General features: G+C 36.7%; 1 protein-coding gene across 1 annotated transcript in view; it reads right to left on the bottom strand.

The window, feature by feature from the left end:
• Positions 1-23,001, bottom strand: part of CDH7 (cadherin 7) — an 85,572-nt gene that overhangs the window by 28,567 nt on the left and 34,004 nt on the right. The window contains exons 3-6 of the mRNA XM_027677890.1: positions 16,400-16,694; positions 8,945-9,064; positions 6,197-6,364; positions 4,791-4,978 (exon numbers count right to left, since the gene is read on the bottom strand). Of these exons, the coding sequence (XP_027533691.1) occupies positions 4,791-4,978; positions 6,197-6,364; positions 8,945-9,064; positions 16,400-16,694 (771 nt within the window). The remainder of the gene's footprint in view (positions 1-4,790; positions 4,979-6,196; positions 6,365-8,944; positions 9,065-16,399; positions 16,695-23,001) is intronic.

Here is a 23,001-nt window from a genome sequence, read left to right as displayed (position 1 = left end):
GGAAGTAAGGTGTGATGAGTATGAGAAAAACAATATAGCAGCAAACACTGTACAGTGATACAGCATGCATGCTTCTTAGTTGTGCTGCATAAAATAGTACAATCCTACTCTTTACTCCTTGGAAGGATAAAGATCAAGGGGAAAAACACACAGAGAAAGCATTCCTCCCTTGTCTGATTCCATGTGGTCAAGGGAGTTATTGCAGGAGTACCAGACTACAGTCAAAAAGTTATTTTGAACTAAGGTTTAGATCAGTAGCTAATATATACTGACACTAGGTAACAACAACAGTACTAGCATGTTGAGGAACCTGGAATCCCTAGTCCTTCCATGGCTATAAAAACTATGAGCAGAACTACCAGTATTATTCAGAAAACAACACTGTAGAAAACAACACTGTTCTCAAAGTGTTGAGAAAAACTCATTCTCAATAGACTGTGCAAGCCAAAGAGATATCTGGATTTAGCAATGCAGAAGAGATATAAATAAGGGAAGAATACTCTCCATATATTTCTATGAATATCACTGTTAGAGTAAAATCACATTTATTTTTTTTTTCTGCTGACTTTTGATGTTTTGAAGTCTCTGTGTCATAAGGTGCAGAGAAGAAATGTGTTTATACGTGCATAGAAAACAACCCAAACCAACCCAAAAATTAAACACACCCAAATCTTATTTACCAATTTTGTTACCTTTCAAACCAATACATGTGTAAGTCCATTATACACAAGTAATCTTGAGATATACTTAATCATGTAACATTTTTATCTTTCTAATGTCATGAAACCTGGTATCTCTCTGTTTAAAAACAGATAATTTTCCTACAATTTTTGCTCATCCTTGGGCATTTTCTTTCATATTCCATCCACTTGGAGCATAAAAATCCTGCTTTGCTCAGTGAATTCTTAAATATCACTTCTCACAATTTTTTTTCTTTCTTACAAAAACTCTTTTCTTTTTATTTAATGCTACTTATGTGTTAAAAGAAGTGTTAGTTTTTAGTGAGGAAGTCAACTTTTCAAAAGTGGTTATCCTTGTAAAAGCAGAATGAAAAATCCTCAGTTTGTGTGGAACTCGGATAACCAGGTGCCAAACTTTATCCACAACACCCAGCACAAAAATGAATGGAGCAGTGCTTTCAGCTGCTGGTGATTTTCATGCCCAGCCTGCTGAGCTTTATGTACAATTGCAGCAAAAGTATGCAAAGCTAGCGCATCCATTTGCATTTAGAACCAAAGCGTGCCTTTTCAGAAGTCTTTGCCTTGGCATTTTACTGCTTGATGTGTACACAGACATGTCATCTGAGCATATAAATACAAGTTGAAAAGGATGGGCATGCATTTTGAGGCTGAGCTGTTTCTCAATATCTCAGCTAATTTCAGGGCATGAAAAGGAGAGAGGTAATTGCACTCAGAGGAGTACAGAACATCATGTGCTGGACAGTAAAATGTTTAGGCAGATTTCAGGCTACAGACTTAATTTCTTTCCTGATTTCCCACCAACAAGCACACATTATCATGCAGGGATAACCCTTGCCTGACTCCATAGTGATCTGGCAGGTAAGACTCGGTAGTTGAAGCCCATTTAACCTGCAGACACTGTTATTAATGGTCTTCTATGTATTTGTTCTTCAGAGAAGAACAAGTTGCCTGCAGACACTGTACTTGAGGTCTTCACTTACTTGTCTCCTAGACAATATTTTCTGTAGGGTTGGCAGGGAGGGTCCTTCAGCCCTGGGCAAGACACTAAGTTCTCTGGAGTCAAAATGAAGAGCTAAGGACATCCAAAGGTTTAGGAGGTGCCCTCAGCATGGGGACTTGCTTTTGGGTATGGCAGAGTGTACCGAGTCTGGATGCAGTGCAGTTAATTTTCCACACAGCAATCCCCCACAGTGCTGTACTTTGTATTGGTAGCTGGGAAGGTGTTGACAACACACCAGTTTTTTGGCCACTGCCAAGCAGCACTGGCACAGCATCAGCACTGTTTCTCCAACATTCCCCCCACGCACCAGTAGGCTGGGCGTGGGCAAGATCATGGGAGAAGAAACAGTCAGGACAGCTGATCCAAACTGACCAAAGCGATATTCCATGCCATAGGCTATCTGCTCAGATATAAAAGCTAAGGGAAAGGAGGAGAGGGGGGAGGGAAGGGGCATTCATTATTTATAGCATTTGCCTTCGGAAGCAAGTGATACACAAACTGAAGCCCTACTTCCCAGTAAATGGCTGGACATCACCATAAGGAATAAGATGTTCTGTATTTTTTCTCTTGTCTGGTGTGCATGTGACCTTCACTTTTGCTTTTGTAAACTGTCCTTATCTCTACCCACAATGTTTTTTCCACCTTATTTTCTATCCCCCATCCCAAAGTGGGGCGTGATAGAGTGACTGGCTGGGCACCTAGCACCCAGCCAAGGTCAGTCCACTGCACAGAGTAAAGTGAATTAATAATAGCAGGAAAATTGGAGAAAAGTTCTAATGACAGAGAGAAAAAAATCTCAATTCTTATGTCAAAATATAGCAGCATCTAGGTTTAAAGATCATTAAAAAATTGGACCATTTCATCAGGTCAACAATTTTTAACCTTTTTAATGTAGTTCAATAGCTATTTCACAGAGCATTTCTTAGGAGAAATGTTCAGTACTGAAAAGTCCAGTTCAGCTCCCCAGCTAAAGTGATTACAGAAATCACTTAAATCACATTAATAAATGGCAATTATTTGGTCCACTGTACAGCACTGCCATCAGGATATGCCAGGAACAAACACCATGACTACAAAAGTATACTAAAAATTAAAGTGAACTCACCAGTTCTCAAATTGACCTCTCACTGATGACCCTGACTGATTCAGTGTTGGTCACTGCGGAACTGTTAAATGTTCTCCCTCTAGGATAGGCAAATTTCTCTCAAATCTTTGGTCAAAAATCTTAAATGAGCAAACTGAAGATGCCACATTGAATTTGAGTGTTGAACAAAGAGACTACTAACTTTTCATCACTTGTATTTCAAACATACAAGTTTGAAATACAAAAGTTAGTACAGTTTGCAAGAAGCCTAAGATGGGTGGTTTTGCCTTGAAAAAAGATGATTCACATTACACATATTAAAGCCTGATCTTTCAAGGGTGCTGAACATACTCCATTTGTTGTGACATGTGTGGATTCTTACTAGTTCTCAACAGCTATTAAAGCCATCAGAGAATTAGCCCATTGCTTTGTAACATCGTGCAGTTTTAGCTTCTTTCAAAGGAGATATGTAACTGAAGTCTTATTTGTTTTAGAAAGGAATTGATGCACCAGAGAAGGGAAAAAAAACCCAATAAAACAAGACAAAAAACCCCACAACTGATAGGTAAAGTTTAAAAAAATTAAAGAGCATATAGGGAAGAAAAATCCATTATAGAATGATATCAAGTACAAACATAAGTCCTTGTTTAGGAACATAGTTACATATATTCTAAAATGCCAAGTGATTCCCACATTTTAGGGGTATTAAATCGCTGAGGAATATATTCAGTACAGGTAGCTGGGTTGCAGTGGGAGCTGCAGATTTAGCTCTAGGTGGCTGGAGCCCCAGGCAAGAGGCCATGAAATGCAGACCCTTTGCAGAACAAAGGTCACAGGGGCCTGTGGCCCAGCAGGGGACCTCACACTCGGAGACATGGCCGGAGCTGAGAACCCCAGACCTTACTGGGCTTAGACTGTGAGGGGATAAAAGCACTGGGGTGCTTTTGTTCCCAGTCCCTCCTCAGAGGCACCAGCTTGAGCTGCTATTTTGTTACTGTTATTGCACCAAAATGAAATTATTTTAAGGATCTGGATGTCTGACACGCTGCTATAGGAAACCTGGGGTCGAGCTAGTAGGGAAACCCTGTGTGACTGTGTGAGCATGGGGTGTGTAGCTGTGAATGGGCTTCGGTCCCAGCTCAGGTGGTGACAGAGTGATGGCCTGAGTGGCTCCTGGATGGTGAGATAGGGAAGTTTTCTTAACAAAATTGCTCTACTAGAGTTTGCCCACAGACTTGGTATTGTCATTGCCAAGCACTCACACATTCAGAGTAGGAAATTATTTAAGAAATTCTTCTACGATGTTGCATTTTTTTCCTGTTTGCAAAAATTAAATTTTCTTGAAAAATATTCCAACACGTTTTTATTTTTTTAAAGGGTAGTCTAAAACGTGTTGCAGGAAGGTAAGAAAGGTGGTTTAATATTTTTATATAAACATGATTTTTCAATTTTAAAAGGTTACTTTTCTAACTGTGCCTACAGAGAGCTATGAAGAAAAAATATTTATTTCAATTTTTCAGTTTTTTAAAAATAATATTTTTAATAATATATGAACCTGTAAAACAACTATTTTCACTGTTACATAATTTAAAAGTTAGTTCTGGATAGAACCACATCAACCAAAGACAATTAGATAATTATTTTTAAAATTAATTTTGGGATCCATTTCTTATTTGGAACTTGCATTTTCACTGTGAAATATATTTTTGTATGTTCTCTTTAATACAAAGACAAATAAGACTAAAGCTTATATTCCCATCAAAATTTAGGCACTTTAAAAAAATCCTCATCAAAACAATACAGCTCTCACAAAAAATAAAAAGCACAATATTTTTCAACGTAATTCATTAAAACCCTCAAAATCATACAGTGAAGCCAAGATAAAATATACCAATGGAAAAAAACTTTACAGCAGACAAGACTCTTAAAAAAACCCCCATGTTCTCATTACCTGCCCTCATCTTGCAGAGATCCAAATAGAATTGTTGGATAAAATCAGACTCACCTTCTGAATTGTTATGATTCCCTCTTGAGTGTCTTTGTCGACAGAAATTTTGAATACTCCCAAACCATCACCATCCACAATCTTATACTCCATTTCAGCGTTAGATCCCACATCTGCATCTGCAGCTTTTATTCTGGCCACCACGGAAGCCACTGGCAAAGACTCTGGGACATTATATTGATATGATCCTGTGAAATTGAAAAATTTAGTGAATTCAGAGTCTTCTGGGGCTGCAGGCAAAAACCAAAAATCTAGCTTTCTTAAATTTACTTTCCTTTAAATCATGTGCCTGAATATTTACTCAGGCTACAAGAATATATGCTTCAGTTTTGAAATTGAATTGCCCTTTTTGCAAGGTTCTCTTTGTGATAGACTCTCCTTTAAGTACTGTAGGCATAATTTCTTCACGTGACAAGAGAAGTATAACATAAAGATGCAAAAATGATAATGCAGAGAATGTTTTACTTTGTTTTCCAGAGAAGAGGAAAGTAAACTAATATCAATTTAAAATCTTATTATTTTATACCTGTGTATCTTGATTAGGCAGTTTGCAATCTGAACATCACCAGAAACTGATACATATTCATTTCTTTACAGCAAGTGCATCATCTTGAAAATTGCAGCTTCTTTATTCAAGTACCAAATGATATATATGCTGTCAAAAGGGTATCTGAGTGCAGTCTGTAGCCAATAACACCCTCACCTTCAAAAATAACTCCACTTATTCTCTTATTATTTCAAGCAGTTGGTGGCTTGAAATAGCAGGAAATCTATTATGTACAGATCTATCTTTTTCATTTTCAGAGGTGAGGCTTGAGTTGATGTGAATATATTCTTCACATTATTTTAATTCTACTTTAAGAATTAGGTTTTTTTATTAAAAAAAAAGAACCCTAGACAGAATGCTATGAATAAACTCTGCTCTTAAGGTTTGAGCATACAACTGTGTGCTCCTTTCTTTGGTTAGGAGGAGAGACATCTTGGTCAAAGAAAGTAAATGGAGGGAAGGTGACTTTCCAGCTCTTTTGTGATTAACTCTTTAGGAAACACTGTAAGCATATGAGAAATCCTGTTAAAATGTCAAAGGAATATGAAGGATTAAGAGTCAAATTAAAGAATCCTGAAGTCTAACTGGTAAGAGCTAAATATCTATTAAGATATCTACTTTTTTTCTTCTTTTTCATAGAGAGGAATGTCCCACTTCTTTGCAACTGATCTGATACACATTAGGGAAAGAAAAATGACATAATAATGATAATAATAATAATTTTAATTTGTGGTCAGTGATTCTCAAAGTACTTAACATAGAAACTAAGCACTTTTTGTTTAGAAATAGCAAGGTGTGTAAAGAAAATAACAATGTTTAGGAATAATATTACAAGTTATGTATTTACAAAGTAACTTACTGCGTGGAAAGCGGGGTGGGTTGTCATTAACATCAGTCAGGGTGACAGTTACAGATGTGGTCCCTGATAATCCACCATTCTGCCCAACCATGTCCTTTGCTTGAATAACTAACAGGTATTGGTCCTTGGCTTCTCTATCCATATTCGGAAGGGCAGTCTTGATAACACCTGCAGTAAGACAAGGTGTCAATGGCTGCACAAGCAAACATGCTACTGTGAAAGCTGAGTTTGCCTTCAGAAGGTAACAGCAGATCAATGATAGCAACAAGAATGGAATGAATTAATTTCAACACTAATATCGCAGGGCTTGACTGACATACTACAAGCTTATTTTAAGCAGTCACCAAAACCCACCAGTTTTTATTTAGCACTAGATTCACTGTGTAATGTTGTGCATAACTGTGTTTTCCAAATAACATCTCCCTGAACTAGACTTCATAATGTCTTGGGTAACACTCCCTTCCTTGGAAGATATCCTTTTCTGTATTTGATTTCCTATTCTTTGAGAGTTAGGAAGAACAGAATATTCTGCACTAATTTTTAACATTCCAAGATAAAGATTCATTTAATGATGTTTTGAATAGTCGTCCACCACATTAACTCTTACTAATAGTGATATCATGCCACACTTTGCAGATATATGAAATTATCTTATTTTTCCATATATTTGATTTAACAATACCCACTTCTAAATCATTAGCATAATCAAGAGAATTTTTATTTATTAATGGAAATACTGTGATATCTGAAGTAGTTTTTGTTATATCCATTTGATGATCTGCACGTGATTTGTAATTAATTGATTTGAAATGAAAACTGGAAGAAAATTCCATGTTTCATCCTTTCAGTTATGCTGATCTAGAGCAAAAAATAAATATGCCCTCTCAAAATATGATGATTTTATGAATATTTCATGCTCAGTACACAGTACAGCTGCTAACTCTGATTTCCAGAGAGACAGTCATTTACTCCACCAGCACTTAGTGTCAGCAGTGAAGGAAACATAAACAAACTAAATAAAGAAGAGGCACATTGGGACACATATCTCTTCATCTGCTATTCGTTGAATGTTTAGTTAGAGTTTTATTTCTTCCCTTACAAATGCAGGACTTGCCATTAATCACCTCTGTGTTGAAACATTTATGTCACAAGGAGAACTGTCTGGTACTATTTCACCCATTTTACAAGACATGTTAAAATACAATTAATATACAATTTCATAGTGTTACTGTTTCTACGTTGCTTTTCCTGGCCTGCTTGTTTTTCTATCATAGTTAAATTACCAGGCAATATTACCCAATCATTTGGAAGATAACTGTCAAGAACAAAGGAAATTGGAGTATTACATCAAAGAGAAAATGTATGCAAACATTTCAGTCTGAATTCATCAAGATTTTGATTTAACAGAAACTACCATATTACTGCTCAAGGGCTGTCTGCATCCACTGTGGCAATACACACTGTACATACCTATACATGGAGAGAGAGACAGAAACAGAGAGAAAACCACTATAAATCATACTCATTGGAGGGAGAAAGACAGTGCTATGTATACCTGCTGAGCATGGATCTGTTGCAATATGAAGATAACTATAGTACTTATTTCTGCAAACTTAGATGTTGCTAAATTGAGTGTGACTTTTTGGTCATAGCATTGGGATTCAGGTCTGATTCACATCAAAGACTATTTATAATAAAAAGGGTAAATATTTTTTTTCTCTTTTGTCTCAACTTGGCTATTTCCAAAATGAAGATTGTAATTCTTCTCCTTGCTGGTGTAAGTGAAGACTCAGGCACTAAACGGAATTGAGCAGATCGAGAACCTATTTTCCTGTTTTATGAAATGATACAGCCGAATGGACAATGTTTACTAAAGCAACAAAGGATTAAAGATTGCATCTTGTCCTGACCTAAAATTATTCACAAAATTTCGTGAAAATTGTAAAAACAAAATTTCACCAGTAATATATTTTGAAAGTGGCAGCAAAATATTGTATCAGATAAGAATAGGAAGCACAGTGTTTTCTTCTTCAAATTAATACATAGATTCATTTCCCACAACAAAACTTCAGTTTAAAAAGTAGAATGAAGAGGTAATCGTGCTGTAAATCTGTTATTATGGAAATCTGGCTGTGTGACACTTAGATATTTCAAAGACAAACATTTGTAATAAAATTGTTCACAGAATCACTGAATATGCTGAGTCAGAAGAGACCCACAAAGATCATTAAGGCCAACTCTTAGCCCTGCACAGGACTATCCCCAAGAGTCACACCATGTGCCTGAGAGTATTGTCCAAATGCTTCTTGAATTCTGTCAGTCTTGGTGCTGTGACCACTTTGCTGGGAAGCCTGTTCCAGTGCCTGACCACCCTCTGCGTGAAGAACCTCTTTCTAATATCCAACCCAAACCTCCCCTGAGACAACTTCAGCCATTCTCTTTGGTCCTGTCACTGGTCACCACAGTTCACAGTATCTTGAAATTTTCATTGATCAGAGAGATGGCAACAGGCAGCAGACCAGGCAGCTGGTAGATTGACAAGATAAATTCCATTCCAGCAAAGTCTGTTTATTACATAGCTCAGACGTATGGTTTTCATAATCAATTCTAAAGAATAAGAGATTAAAAGATCAACAAAATCCAAATGTATTCAATTAACCAAGAGGTCATATTAGTAAGTTCCCAGCAAGTTTTAATGCACATTTGCTTTTCTCTAAGCATTTCTGCAAAGAGTTTATGGAAAGTTACCTGTTTTTGGCTCCACAGAGAAGTAAGGTTGTCCTTGCAATATACTGTATACCACTCGAGCACTGTTGCCGTAAGTAGGATCATCCGCATCAGTGGCTGTAACTTGAACCACAGAGGTCCCTGTAAAATGTTTAAAGGACCACTGTACATGAAAATATGAACTTCAGTTACTCAATATGCTGTTCCAATATATATATCTGGAACAGTGTGAGGTGGCTTTTTCACAACTGTTCATCATTTCCATGCTGACTCAGCTTAGTGTATAAAGTTCTCTTTGTAAACTAGTATTACCAGCTATTACAGAGTTCCATCTTCCCAAATAGTCTCAGCCTTTGACTCACAGCAATAAAAAAACATCTCACCCAGTAGCTCCCCCTCTCTATCTCTGCCTTTGGTTGATGGAGGATATGTGAGCAATATTTCTGTAATGATGGTGATGCCTGAATTCTGTTTGAGTATGAAATATAGTAATAATTTCCCTTTTAAGAGAAGTCTGCATGCTGAAATTGTAATGAATCATTAGAAATCCAAACATACATACATATATATGTTTTATACATTTTGATAACTGTACACAAAATTAATGATAGCCTACAAAATTATTTACTGTTTCATAAAGAGATGGATGAAGAGTTTCTGTTTCAGCTCAGAGAAACACGGGTGAAAAGTCCTTTAAAAAGTACTAATTTCCTTCAATAATATGCAATACGTTAGTATCAGCTGTGGTAATAATCTAGTGCAGAAAGATTCCTTGAGCAAGAAATGTCTCTATTTTGACAGGAATAAGAAAGCAAAATGTCTAACTGGCTAGCAAGTAGGGTATATTTTGTGAAAACCTCATTCCAGCTCCTATTCATTATGTTCTCCACATCAGTTCCCATTTGTTTTGTTCTATACAACAGCTTCCATGATGTATGCTGAGAGCAGAATAAAACAACACCTGGGAGCCAGGGCCTTGGCCATGGTCACCACCCTTTGATAGCCAGAAAGGATTATTTTTTCTCACTGACATATTGTTTGGAACATTCAGACCTTATATTCAACAGCCCAGGGACCCATTTGGACGTTAGATTGCAAATTAATATTGTAGCAATTTGGCAGATGCTCAGTAAAGGTCTTCAAGAGAGGATCAGATTGCTTCACAGACTGGATTTAGACACAAGATTAGAGAGAAGCATTTGTTAAAGACAGTGTTCATTTTCTGAAAGAACACATTTTTGACATGTGAAAATGAGAGTAGCAAGTCTTGAAATCACTTTTTAAGAACAAACTGCAATAGCAAGTGTCCAGGGTGAACTTAACCTAAGTTGCATCCTGGTCAGTTTTATTTGGATTTTTTCAGGAAATAGTGGGAGAAACTCTGAAATTCTTCCTATCTGATATAGTATATCCCCCATCCATTTTCCTCAGCTTTTCAGTTCTCAGTTAAGTAGAGCATCATAAATGGATCCTGGGACTAGGCTGAAGGTTTGGAGAGAGGATTAAGTGCAGCTCTCCATAAAATGGAACAGGATGGGACCTGCTTGAAAGAATTCTGACCAGAAATGGTCAGTCATAAGATAACTTCATTCACTTAGGTTATGGCCTAGCTAACCTGCATTCCTGATCTCTATTCCTGAAGTATCCGTGACAAAGTAGTACGATTGCAATTCTATTTAAATGCAATTTTTCTCTCTTGTGGCCTGTCTGATATTTTCGGACAGGGAAAAGGTTATTCTGAACCTGAAATTTCACATGCAGCTATTAAGTAGATAGAAAGTTTAAAAACAAAATTTGTAGTTAATCCATCAAATCATTTATCAGTTATGGGATTTAAAATACATCAATTTGCTGTTCACCAGTAACTAAGAGCTTTGATTCAGTATGTCAAACTGATTTTACAGATTACTCTATAATGTAATTTCATACAGGGACCTATTTTAAACTTGCCAGAGTCTCTCCAGCTTTTGAGAACAAGGGTATCATAATGACTATTTGACATCCTGTGTTCTTTGTGAAAGCCAGGCTTACCACATTTACACAGACCCTAAGCCCTGCCAATGAAGCTTACAACATCTGCAAATATTGGCAAAAGTGCTTATAAACCTCACACAAGTTACGTCTTTGCTCCCTGCTCTTGCTGCTTTCAAGGACTCCAGACCAATACAAGATCAAAGAAATTACAAGCTCTGAAATCTCAGCACAGACATTTTGGAAATGCTGCAAGCTTAGAAGTGCTTGTTTGCTGTAAAAATATATTGATGTAGCAAACGAACCCTCTACATTCCATGAGAAGAATAAAGCCATTATCTGAATCTAATTGTCTCTCTTCTAAAACACATGGATCCTTTAGAAAAGGGTGGTTTTTAAGTAGAAATTCTAACACCAAGTCTTTCTGCTATAATTCCACTTGAGTGTAATCAGTAACTAAAAAATAATGACATTTTTCTAGTCCCTTTATGCTAATCAACTTCTCTTAAATCTCAATAGGTGAAAGACCTTAAAAAAACCCAAAGAACAAAAAAACTGCTGTTGTCATTATTTCTTTACTAACTGCACGCAAAAAAATTTGAGCTTCCGAGAGGCTGAGAGTCCCATGCTCAGAGGAAGATTTCTGCACAATATATTTTTTAAAAAGAATATGAAAGATAACAGAAGGAATTCTAATTATGTGAAAAGTCTATGTGTAGGAAATCAGTTCCAAGGAAACATAATGCACAGAAAGATCTGTATGTGAAGATTTCAAGAGATTTTTCCAGAGGAAGCAGATTGCTCTTGAAGAACAGGAATTCCTTCAGAGGATGATCATTGCAACACACAGTTGTCCTAATCTTTCTGCAGAGGATTGATATCAAATTCGAATACTCACTTTCCTTTGAAAAAAATGACCCAGAAAGCTGTAGGGATACTCATGGACAGTAATTTAACCTATAGTTTGAGGAAAAATGGGTAGTTGCATCATAGTTCCAACTACATCATCTTAGAAGAGCTTGTGCTCCTGCACTGAAATTGTCTTCCTTTTATTCCTGAAAAATTTGCTGTACCTTTTAACACAGACAGTCAGCTGCCATTTACGCATCCAAGATTAGGACTCACAGGTAACATGGGGCAGTCAACAAATGACACCACTCCATCTAACAAAACTAGTGTGCCAGTAAATCTTATTTATGTCAGCATTGTTCAGAGCCCTAGAGTGCAAGTGTAGACAGGACACTAATGCCACCCCACACGCTCATTAGTGACTTACTATAAATTGCAACTTCACAACTAGAACTTTAAATATTACTTACAGTTTGTGTATCTGACATGGGTTGAAAAAATAAATAGGGGTTATTTATTTAAAAACTGTCTTTTCCTCTTAGATATGGATTCCTCTACAACTATTTTTCTCTACAAGTATGTTTCTAATGAAACTTGAATAAAAGTTCATTAAAAAGAATTCTACATGTAGCAACTTCAAAAACTTTTTCAGCAATTGTAGCAAATACTGAGGAAAAATCTGTGCTGCTTAAAAGTGTTTCCTGTATTTCTTCTTTTGATATTAGCTAGTAACACACTGAATTCCATGTGGGTGGCACAGATTTCTGATTTTATTTTCCAGAATGTTTAAGACAATTTTTAACCTACACTTTAATATATATTGGTAGATACTACAAAATCACAGTAATCTCAGAATGTGACTTATTTATTCTGATATTAGGGCAAAAGGAAGGGAGGATATTTGCAGAGAGGACCTTGAACTTAGAATGTTATTTGTACTTTAATTTACCGAAGTCAAGACTAACAAATGTTCCTGACCTGGTGCAGAGATCAACCTTTCCAGGGATAGTATCAGATAAAGCTAGTTGCTGAAGTTTATTTTCAGTTGGCAATCCTTCAAAGGGATTTCTGAATCTCTGAGTGTATTGTTTTAGAAACCTCTGCACAGTTTTTCAAAAAGCTTGCTAGTACCTTGTGTGTATTTTATCAAACTTTAAAAAGATGTTTTATGAGAAATGCTTGTGTGACTTCTCTTTTAACATTGGTGAGATCATTTACGGGAAAAACGGTTCCTAAAATTAGATGATCTTAACAGATGCATAATTTTGAAACAGCCCAAACCCTTATCAATTGAATTTTAGCCACATTAACAAATAAAAAATAGACCTTTAAAGGAAGTCAGTTATTAAAGGTAATAACTGATATCAATTAATGATGTGTAATATGTATAACACAAACCAAAGGCATCACACTTCTATATGGTATCAGCTGCTACTAGGAACATTAAACACCTTTACTATAAAGTTATCCATAATTTCTGCTTAATCCTTACATACAACAATCCAGTCTGGTTCTGCTCAATACCATCTGGTATTTCTGTGCTTCTGCCACTGGCCGTAACACACCGCTGATGCAGCAACACCTCCACAGCCTTTCCCCTCCAGGAGTGTGAAGGGGGGCAAACAGAATCCTCTTCACCTTCTCTCTTTCCTCCCAGAGCCTCATTAGGTCGCCTTCACTCTGGGACAAAGATCAAGTCTGGTCCCAGACAAGCAGCAAGGTCTCTAAATGCACTACACACTTGTATCAAAAATTTAGGCATGACACAATGTTTTTGCTTTCTTTTCCTTTTCTTTGTTATAAAATTCAAATGTTTCTATCCATCTCAATCAGGGATAATAAACATGGCATGTTGTGCTGAGTAACAAGCAAAGCTGCTGATATGGCTGGAGAGTAGAAAATATTAAACAACCAAAACTATATTGGGTATTGGAATTCTCATCCCCACTTCTCTTGGTTATAAGTCAAACAGACCAGTATCTCACATCAGCTATTTTTCTGGTGAACATCACAGAAACATACTTTTAACTATAATTTGCAATCTTTTTGTTTAAAATATAATATTGCTGGATTTTTTAAGTAAGAGATACAGTTAAAAAAAAAAAAGTTTTACGATTTTCAGATAAGCCATATCTTTAGGGTTTTTGCTATGAATAGATTTACAAGCCATCAAGATATTTACCCCATCCAGAATAATCAATATAATTGGGCCTGACCCAAATATAATTTGAACCCAACCCAAAGTCATTTCAAATAACAGAAAAGATTGACTTCAATTAGCCTTAGATAATGTCCTAAAATATTTGTCAAATAAAATACAGAATCATTATACTTGCATAACCAGCCTGTAGGTTAAAGGTTATAGTTTTCCTAGTTTTATAGTTAAATTGGGTTTATAATCCTGTGATCTCTTTCATTTCCTTTAATATCCAATTAAAAATCCTTGTCATGGATATAATTTTAAACAAAATAGGGGAGAGATACTTTGTATCTCCTTAATATTTAATGAATGCTCTAGGTGATTAATTAAAAATTATGTTATATGAATAAACTATGAATTGCTATAACTATGTAAGACAAGTGCAACAAAGGCATTTCATGGTAATCCTTAATTCTGTAACAATGCAATATTCAGTAGTTGTGTGATACTAACCACGAAGATGTTTAAAATGTGCAGTTTCAGGAAGGTCATGAACATGAACAAGAAACTGCTCTTAGCTGACACAAATCTCACAGTGCACAAGTCTGAGATCATAATTTTGCACAACATTTCACCTAATTTGGAAATATATTTGGTGTTGTATGGTCCATATGGGAGATAATTCTTTTTACTCATTTATAAGGTAAAGATTCAACAAAATATGCAAAAGCAGCTCATTTTGAAGAACAGTCCTTATGTTTTCCCCTGCACACAGTGCACTCCTCACAGATTGATTTCCAATATATTTTTGGAACAAATGGAGCATGGGTAGGGATAGAGGCACGGATTTGTATGTGTAGGTAAATCTCATATATCTGTAATAGCTGTCCATACATCAGTATGCCAATGTAAGAAAGAACAGAGGTAACTCATGCAAAAGAGAAATATGGAGATAATTGCTTTTCAGGGCATAAGACAAAAATGAAAAAAAAATCTAACAACTGCTGCATGCTACATCTTACTTAAATAACCTAATTCTAAAATAAAACAGCAACTTCATTTAAAAAAGCAAAGATATATCTTAACATAACATACTTTTGAAGTCCTGACTATTTAGGCTTTACAGTGTTAGATTATCTGATTATCTCTGTTTTTTCAAAGTTCAGAAACAAAAAGTTCTCAGCAAAGTATGATGACTTCAGGTACTTCCTGTTACTCCAGAGAAGCTGTGGTGTCTATGTCTATCTTTCTTTCAAGGCTGCTATTGCCTCTTCGGCCATCCACATAGCGTTTGAGTGACAATGAACACCAAGTATCAATGAGAAACAGTGTCAACGCTCCCTGCTTAGTAGAAAAAATGTATAGGAAACTTATTAGCAATGTTTTTCCTATCTCCCATTGACTCCTAAGCTGAGTTTCAAATACAAAAACAATGTTGACTAATTGCTGCAGGGCACTAAGGTAGGGAATATTCTTTTTCTTTCTCTAGCTTCAATTTAGATGCATTGTTTAACGTTCAAAACCACAGGAGATCATATTGAGGAAACTACAGAAAAATTTATATGCGCAGACTTACTGTAAGAGTATAAAATTTTAATATGGTTTAAAATCAGTCAAGCAAAGAAAATCTTTATTTCAATCACCATATAACTCTCTTAAGCTAAAGTGAGCCTTCACATGTACATATTTCCAGTGAATTTTCCGATTAAGTTCTGCTTTTTTTTTTCTTCATGCTTGCATTTATAATTTCATGTTAAGGCAAAATTTACCAAAACATCTCTAGGCCAAGCCTTAATCTGGTTTGAAAGAGTCAGCTTTCAAAGGAACAGTGGCATCTGACAACCAATGAGCATTTGGTCTCTTTAAAGTGGATTTGATGTTGAAATTCTTTCCTAATTCAAACTCAGGAAAAATCAGCATTTCTCATTTTCCAACAGAGGGTCTGAAGTCTCTAAAACCCATTCTTCTCTCATTCCATTGGAACTTTGAAACTATCATAAGTTGTACCCTAATACCTGCTGCTTGCATATATTTCCCAGAAAATGGGATTTCAGCATTAGAAAAAAAATATTCAGTAAGCTATTACTGATATATGCAACACTTTCCAAAAAAATAATGCTATGCACTAGCAGGAATTTGAAGAGTTTGTTATGAACAGACCTTATCTGAACAAAATTATATATTATCACCTCTGAGTACCATAACATAGGTGTGAAACTTATTACTGTTAATGGGAATTATAAAACAAAGCCTCTGGGCACTGGAATGGAAAAGACACCATAAAACGGTTATCTGAATCCTTACATAGCAATTTGAGTTTCACAACATTTTTGAAAGGCTAAATACCTAATCTAGCATGTTATTTCCAGTTAAGTCTTGAAATATCTAACTGTTGCAGGTGCATCATAGATAATTAAGTAGCTGAGTACTGAGTGATACAGTAAAAAATAATGAAACTTTTTAAAAGGCAATAGGAACAAATTTCCCACAACACCAACAGTGTATTTTGCACTTACCCACAGGAGACATCTCAGGAACTCCAGCAGTGTAGGGACCATCCAGAAATTTTGGTTCATTGTCATTGATGTCCTGAATCTTAATGACGAACTCAGACTCTGGTTCCACAGGTTTATTAGTCAGCCTATCTAGTGCTTGTGCTCGGAGCGTATAGTAGGCCTGCTCTTCTCGATCCAGCCTCTTTGTAGCATGAATATCCCCCGTGTTCTCATCAATAATGAAAATGGAACTTGCCCCTTCGCCTGACAAGATGTATTTGATGGAACCATCTCCTTTATCAACATCAGAGTGAAGCTGGTGAAAAATTGATGAGAGATGAGATTAACTTACAAGAGGTTCAGTGGCATGGAGATATGTAAAAATAATTCTTATGTTGAGCAGTAGTACATGAAATTTCCTTGTTCTTGGAAAGATAAGCTGAATGTTTATCATGCACAGCCTGTGAGGGACCATTAGTACCTGTCAATTTGGTCTTTTCGGCAAGAAAATTTCATTCTTTCCTGCAAACAATCTCATTTCCTTACAATCTTCTCATGCCAGAGTATTACATAGCCACATGCATGCACAGATATGATCATAACTGGGACTTTATTCCTCTCTGAATTTAACTATGTTTTTTGTTTCAGCTTATTATCCTACTGAAGGGTGAGACTTCAAACAAATGTCACTATAAACCTAATGTCAGTGTGTGTTTACAGATTTTCTTAGTGTTTACTGTGTTGAGCAGTAAAACATATCAAATGTTCCTCATAAGGGAAGCAGAGGGGTAAGTACTCTTCTTTTTGCTCTTGTGACCAGTGATAGGACTCAAGGAAATGGCATGAAGCAGAGTTGGACGATGTTTAGGTTGGATATCAGGAAAACACTTTTCACCCAAAGGGTGGTTGAGCGCAGGAACAGACTCCTCAGGGAAGTGATCACAGCACCAAGCCAGTCTGAGATCAAGAAGCATTTGGACAATGTTCTCAGGTGCATGGTGTGACTCTTGGGGATGATCCTGCACAGGGCCAGGAGTTGGACTCAATGATCCTGATGGGTTCCTTCCAACTCAGCATATTCTATGAATCTACAAAATGAAGTTAAATGCACTGGTTGATAAATTGCTCACTGCTATCTGATGGGCCAGTAACTTCACTTCTTCACTTCCATATCTTGTTTTTCATTATCTAATTTCAGAAAATGCAGAGTCTGAGAAATACCAAGGTGTCCGGGCGCTGCCTGAATTACACAGCATTGAGAGCTGGGTGTAATCTCCCTGGGACTACTTGTAGCCGGCACGTAACAAATATACCTCAGTAGGTCAAAACATATCTTCCATTAGAATGGCAAGACCGATTTACAGAAAGAAAATTTCTGCCTCATCACTCAAGCTATTTTAATTTACAGAGCAATATTCCACAGGTTTTCCAGCTCTTTTATATCCACCGAGTTTCACCTTCTTTTTACACAACACAGACTCAAACACTTCTTACATACTTCTCAAACTTGTATCAGCAATGTAATTCATCTGGACACCATGTTAAAGTAGCACACACATATGATATATTTGATACAATACAAGTGAAAAGAACATTAGTAAAATTTAAAGTACCTTCTTGCTTGTTAAAAGTGGATTAATACCTACACATAGCTGAAGACAATATTAAAAATGTTTGGATTCTTTGTATCTCATATCTACTTTGTACCTGTCCTAACTCCATGTCAATGTTGAACTCCACTGTCATAACCATCACAATTTCCCCCACTAACATTTTTTTTTCTCTCAGTTAGGAGTATCACCGAGATAGTAATCACTTCCAGAATGCATGCAGAAAATTGCTATCTCAGGCATACCTTAGCACAGCTGCAAAACCTTTTCCTATTTCAACAGGGAAGTATTCACGATCAGTTTTGAATTTTTCAGTTGGATAAAAAGCTGCTTATTTCTTACACATTATTTCACTTACACTGTTTCGGTATCTCATACTACATGCAATTACATTATTCTCCCTCTCTCTTTTAAGACAGAAATGGAATCTGGAGCTTTGGACTGGATTAGAAAAACAGAACTAGGGTGTCTAAGATTAGCTACATTATTTAAAAATACAGCTTATCTTCATACTCCTACTACCTAACTCCAGAGATACTTAAACAAGCCTGAGATTTCTGTAGTGGAGTTCCCCAAGCATTTAAAACCCTATCTCTCTGCACACTCAGGAATAGTCAATGCTGACACCGTGAGCAGGTCAAGGTAAAATATATCTCACATTCAGGCTCTTTCAATTTCCACAGCACTACATATTCCTCAGCCCTAATGGCTGGGGGGGTTATTGAACAAACCATACCTCTGTTCATCTGACAAATCTGGCCACTAGGGCCCTCGGTGCTTTTTCAAACTTGACTGGAGGAAGTATCCATCTTCCCTACAGAGAAGCAGTGACTTGTGCAAGTAAGAATCTGTCTGGCCTGTGTTTGATTTTCTCTGAGACATACTTCAGGGTGCATAAGTCTCCGATGTGCTACAGAGGTACTGTGTGGGTTTCCCTACATAGCCATAATCCTACAGTCTAGACTGAAATGCTGAGCATCACATTACTCAAGAACTGAAGCTACAGGATACAAAGATTCACTGCCTTTGTGATTGCCTTAAGTGATTCAATTTTCTCCATATCCCACATCCTGGCAGGGCACTGGTCTTTCTGTGCTGGCTGAGACTCTCACATTCTCCCTGTAAAAGTTATTCCACCTTTTGTGGCATACTTAAAGATATGCTGCATGAGAGAAAAGCAGATGACAGGAGCACGCCCAGCAGTTTATCAGGCACAGCAGTTTTCTGAAGGTTAGAGAAGTACAAGTAGATCTCTTCAGGCAGAGAAAGGAAGGCTTCCACGTCTCATTTTGCTAAGATGAACATAGCACTGCCTCATGGGGAGTGCTGTTCCTACAGTGGTCTCATGCTGCAGGGTTGCACAGCTTACCTTTCACCTGGTATTTAGATCCACCCCTATCCTGAATAACTAACTAGCAGTGTTTGGAAAGAAAAGAGACCTTCAGGGGAGAGGCCAGAAGGGTAAATCCTTGAAGATGCACTGAGTAAGGCTTTCACATCCCAGGGAAAAAAAATCTGTAGCTTCAGCATTTCCCATTTGCTCCCTCAGTGGCTTGCTGATTAACACCACATTGTTCTTTAAGGAGTCCCACTCTGGGGTCCATAAATCTCCTCGTGGATTACACTACAGTGGCTGCTGACCTGGAGTGAAATGCTGAACAGAGGCCGATTTTTTTTGAATGATGCCTTGGTAAGAAAACTGCTACCGCATGGATTAGTAAAGTGATTAGCGAGGATCTTTGTTATTCCAAGGTTAAGGCTCTGGAAATGCAAAACTTCTTTGAATCTTTTATTAAAACTTTGTTCTACTAAACTTTTAAAAACTCTGCTGGTCCATGCTCAAATTAGTAATGCACCACTCTCTACATACTTAACCCCAGGAAGGTGATATATCTTGAGATTTAGTTTATCTTTGGCACTATAGTACAGTCAATTCAGGGTAAAGCACTCTGAAGAGCTTTTTTCAACATTTTTGTATGTATTTTAAGCAAATCTGAAATAATTTAAAAGTACAATACAATAGAACAATGCAAAAAAATACTAGCTGAAAAAATTGTGAAGTTTGGTGCAGTTTTCAGATCACCTATATTCCAGTTTCACATCATACAATTCTTCCAGTGATCTTCAAAGTCACTAATGTAGAGTCATCAATGATTTGCAACTATGAAAAAAATTTCTGAATGTCCTGTACCATATTTACAGCTCTGCTACTACCAAATGTGATTTCAAACTACCTGTCGTTCCAGCTATTGAACTTAACATCCTAGGAAGTGAGAAGCGCTATTTTCCTTATAAGGTTGGCTTTAGAAAACACTTCATACATTTTTGTTATTGTTGGATATTCTTGTTTCGTTTTGTTGTTACTTGGGGGGGGGGTGGTTGTGCCCTTTTTTTAATAGAAGAAATACATTAAAGAATAAGACGTGGGGTTTTTATTTGTTCTTGTTATTGATTTGATGACAATTATATGGAATGATGATAGTCCCCAGGACAGTTGTACTTGACAGGAAGATTCCAGAAAGCATCTATGATGGTGTCATCTGCTACCTTGTCTATCACTCCTCCCACCTTCTACAGCGACATTCATGCAGGAGACAGAACTGCAGTTCAGTCTGTAGCTGCACGTGGGGACTATGACTTTTGAAGTAGAGAGGATCAAGACAAAAGCAGTTTCAAATTCTTATTTCAAGAAACAAGGAATTCACTGGGTAAATCTCATCTGATCCCATTCTGAATCCTTCCAGAGAAATTTTCTTTCAGTCAGTTTGCAATAGATACTGTAAATAAAACTCCCTTTTTTCAGAAAGAGGAATGATAGAGACAGTTGCATGTTTCCAATTCATTTCAACCATTGCCACCTCCACCCAATATCCATGACTGTAACTCTCCAGTTTACTTTGGCTATCAAGTAACCTTATTTACAATATAAGATTCATGATCCAATTATTATACGCTGATCCTGTTGCTTCTTTGTTATATTCCACATACATTTAACACAAAGATTTTACAAGTTCTGGGGTTGGGTGTTCCCAGCATTACACCATGTACAAGAAGGAGTGCATGAGAACAGTAAAAGGAAACAGCCATTTTCTGCAAAGAGATGATGTATCTTTTAACAAGATGATAACTTCTGATGTGCTGGGAAAGAGCAGAGAGTGAACAGATGTGCATCTTTTTTTGTTGTTTTTTAGAAGATAATTTATTGAATGCCCTATATTGTCTGTGAACTCAACCCAAAAAAGAGGGCACTTAATCTTAGGCCCAACTCCTAAAAGTGCTTGTTTGGATATGTGTGAGAGAAGGAAGCAGTCAGCTTCACTCAACAGCAAAGACATTATTATCCTAACTCTTTTAATAAATCCAATTTTGTTCTCACATTTTTTTGGCCCTGCAGCAATATAGCTTAGTATAGGGTCTACCCTAATGCATTTATGTACATGTTGACCTTTAGGGTGAGGATTATTCTAGGGAAACCTAAATAAAACATTTCCGTCAAAATTCCTAATACTCAATAGTTTGTGGATATTGTTTATTTGGATGTTAAAATCTGTAGAACCAAAGACGACATCATTTTGTATCACTTGCCAATAAAGTATGCTAATACAGTATTTCCAATAACAGACATTCATTTTTATCAGTAAGCAGAGATACTGCACTGCATTATTAAAAGCATTTAAAGTGTTAAAAGCAGTTTATCTGGCTACGATTGATCTTTTTATGTCTGAATGAAAGGTTTGCTGTTTTTCGGATTTTCAGTTCAGGTGTCTTTAAAGCAGGTGCAATGTTCATATGCAGTTTTTCTCTGCTTTTCCTTTCCCAAAGATCCATCTTTTTTGTTGTTCCTCCCCCCTGTCAGCATGGTTAATTGCAGAGTTTATAGATTCTTGGTGAAGAAGAAAATGAAACTGAAAACATGAGGAGTGGATGGTTTTTTGACACCAGCAGGATCACAAAGGTAATGGAGAGAAAGAGATGGACAGGGCAAACATTAGATGCTTCAATAAAACCCAGCTTCATAGCTCCCTGAGATCATAGGAAACATGCACTCCCTTGCAGAACTAAAGAGTTTTCTCAAGGAGGAGTTATCTTGCATGCACCTCTTCCTTTCTCGCTATGAAAGTAACTAGAAAGGGAGGAGAGGAATGAAAAATGCCTCCTCATGCCTGTGCAGGCACCCATAGTTGTTGGTGATATGCAGCTTTATTCCTGCCTTCTCACTAAAAGCAAGGTAGCACTAGGAAGCAAAAAAAACACCAAAAAGAACACCAAGCCAGGAGCAATATTCCTGTCCATTTTATAACCACAATTTACTATCACAAAACAACTAAGAATTGATTGTGGGAGGAAGACACTCCTGTATTCATGCCCTCTCCTCCCCTTCCTGCTTTCTGGAAAAACTTAAGAAGGTTGTATAGAGATTTAACATGTAATTTCCAGAAGATGAAAGAAAACTGGTTATTAAAACAGCCAGGTTCTTAAAATTCCTGTTCTTGTATACATCACTTACTCTGTTCTTGGATTCAGTATTTACTGTGGCTGGACAAAGAAAGTTTTCAAATCCCCTTTCCTCTCAGATTGCCACTCTTAGTATGTATTTTGATTTGTAATAACTCATAAAGTACTAGATATTTACAGGGTTGGTTTGTTGGTTGTTTAAAATACACCATTATGTTTCTCAACCGCCAGGATAAGTAAGGGTTCAATGTTGCTGATTTGGAACAATTTCAATGCAAATAATAACTAATATTAAAAATTCAGCATAGACAACGGAGTTAACATTTTAGTAAAATCCAGTGTGCACACATACCACATTTCAGCAGCGTCTAAGGGCTTCACGAACACATTAGTTACTAATACAATTGTTGTTTTCAGAGGGAGCCATGAAACTCTCTCTCTTGTAAACTGAAACCATATTTCAATAACAACAGCTTAAGACCTCGCGTTAGATTTCTTTTTCAGTCTCAGTACAAAAGTCATGTGGGACAGAAACAGATTTCGCAACATTTTATTGAT

The sequence above is a fragment of the Neopelma chrysocephalum genome, unplaced genomic scaffold (assembly GCF_003984885.1).
Source record: "Neopelma chrysocephalum unplaced genomic scaffold, ASM398488v2 Primary Assembly neopelma1_22b, whole genome shotgun sequence".
Lineage (NCBI taxonomy): Eukaryota > Metazoa > Chordata > Aves > Passeriformes > Pipridae > Neopelma > Neopelma chrysocephalum.
The sequence above is the reverse complement of the archived record's forward strand: the minus strand, read 5'-3'. Positions and strand labels throughout refer to the sequence as shown.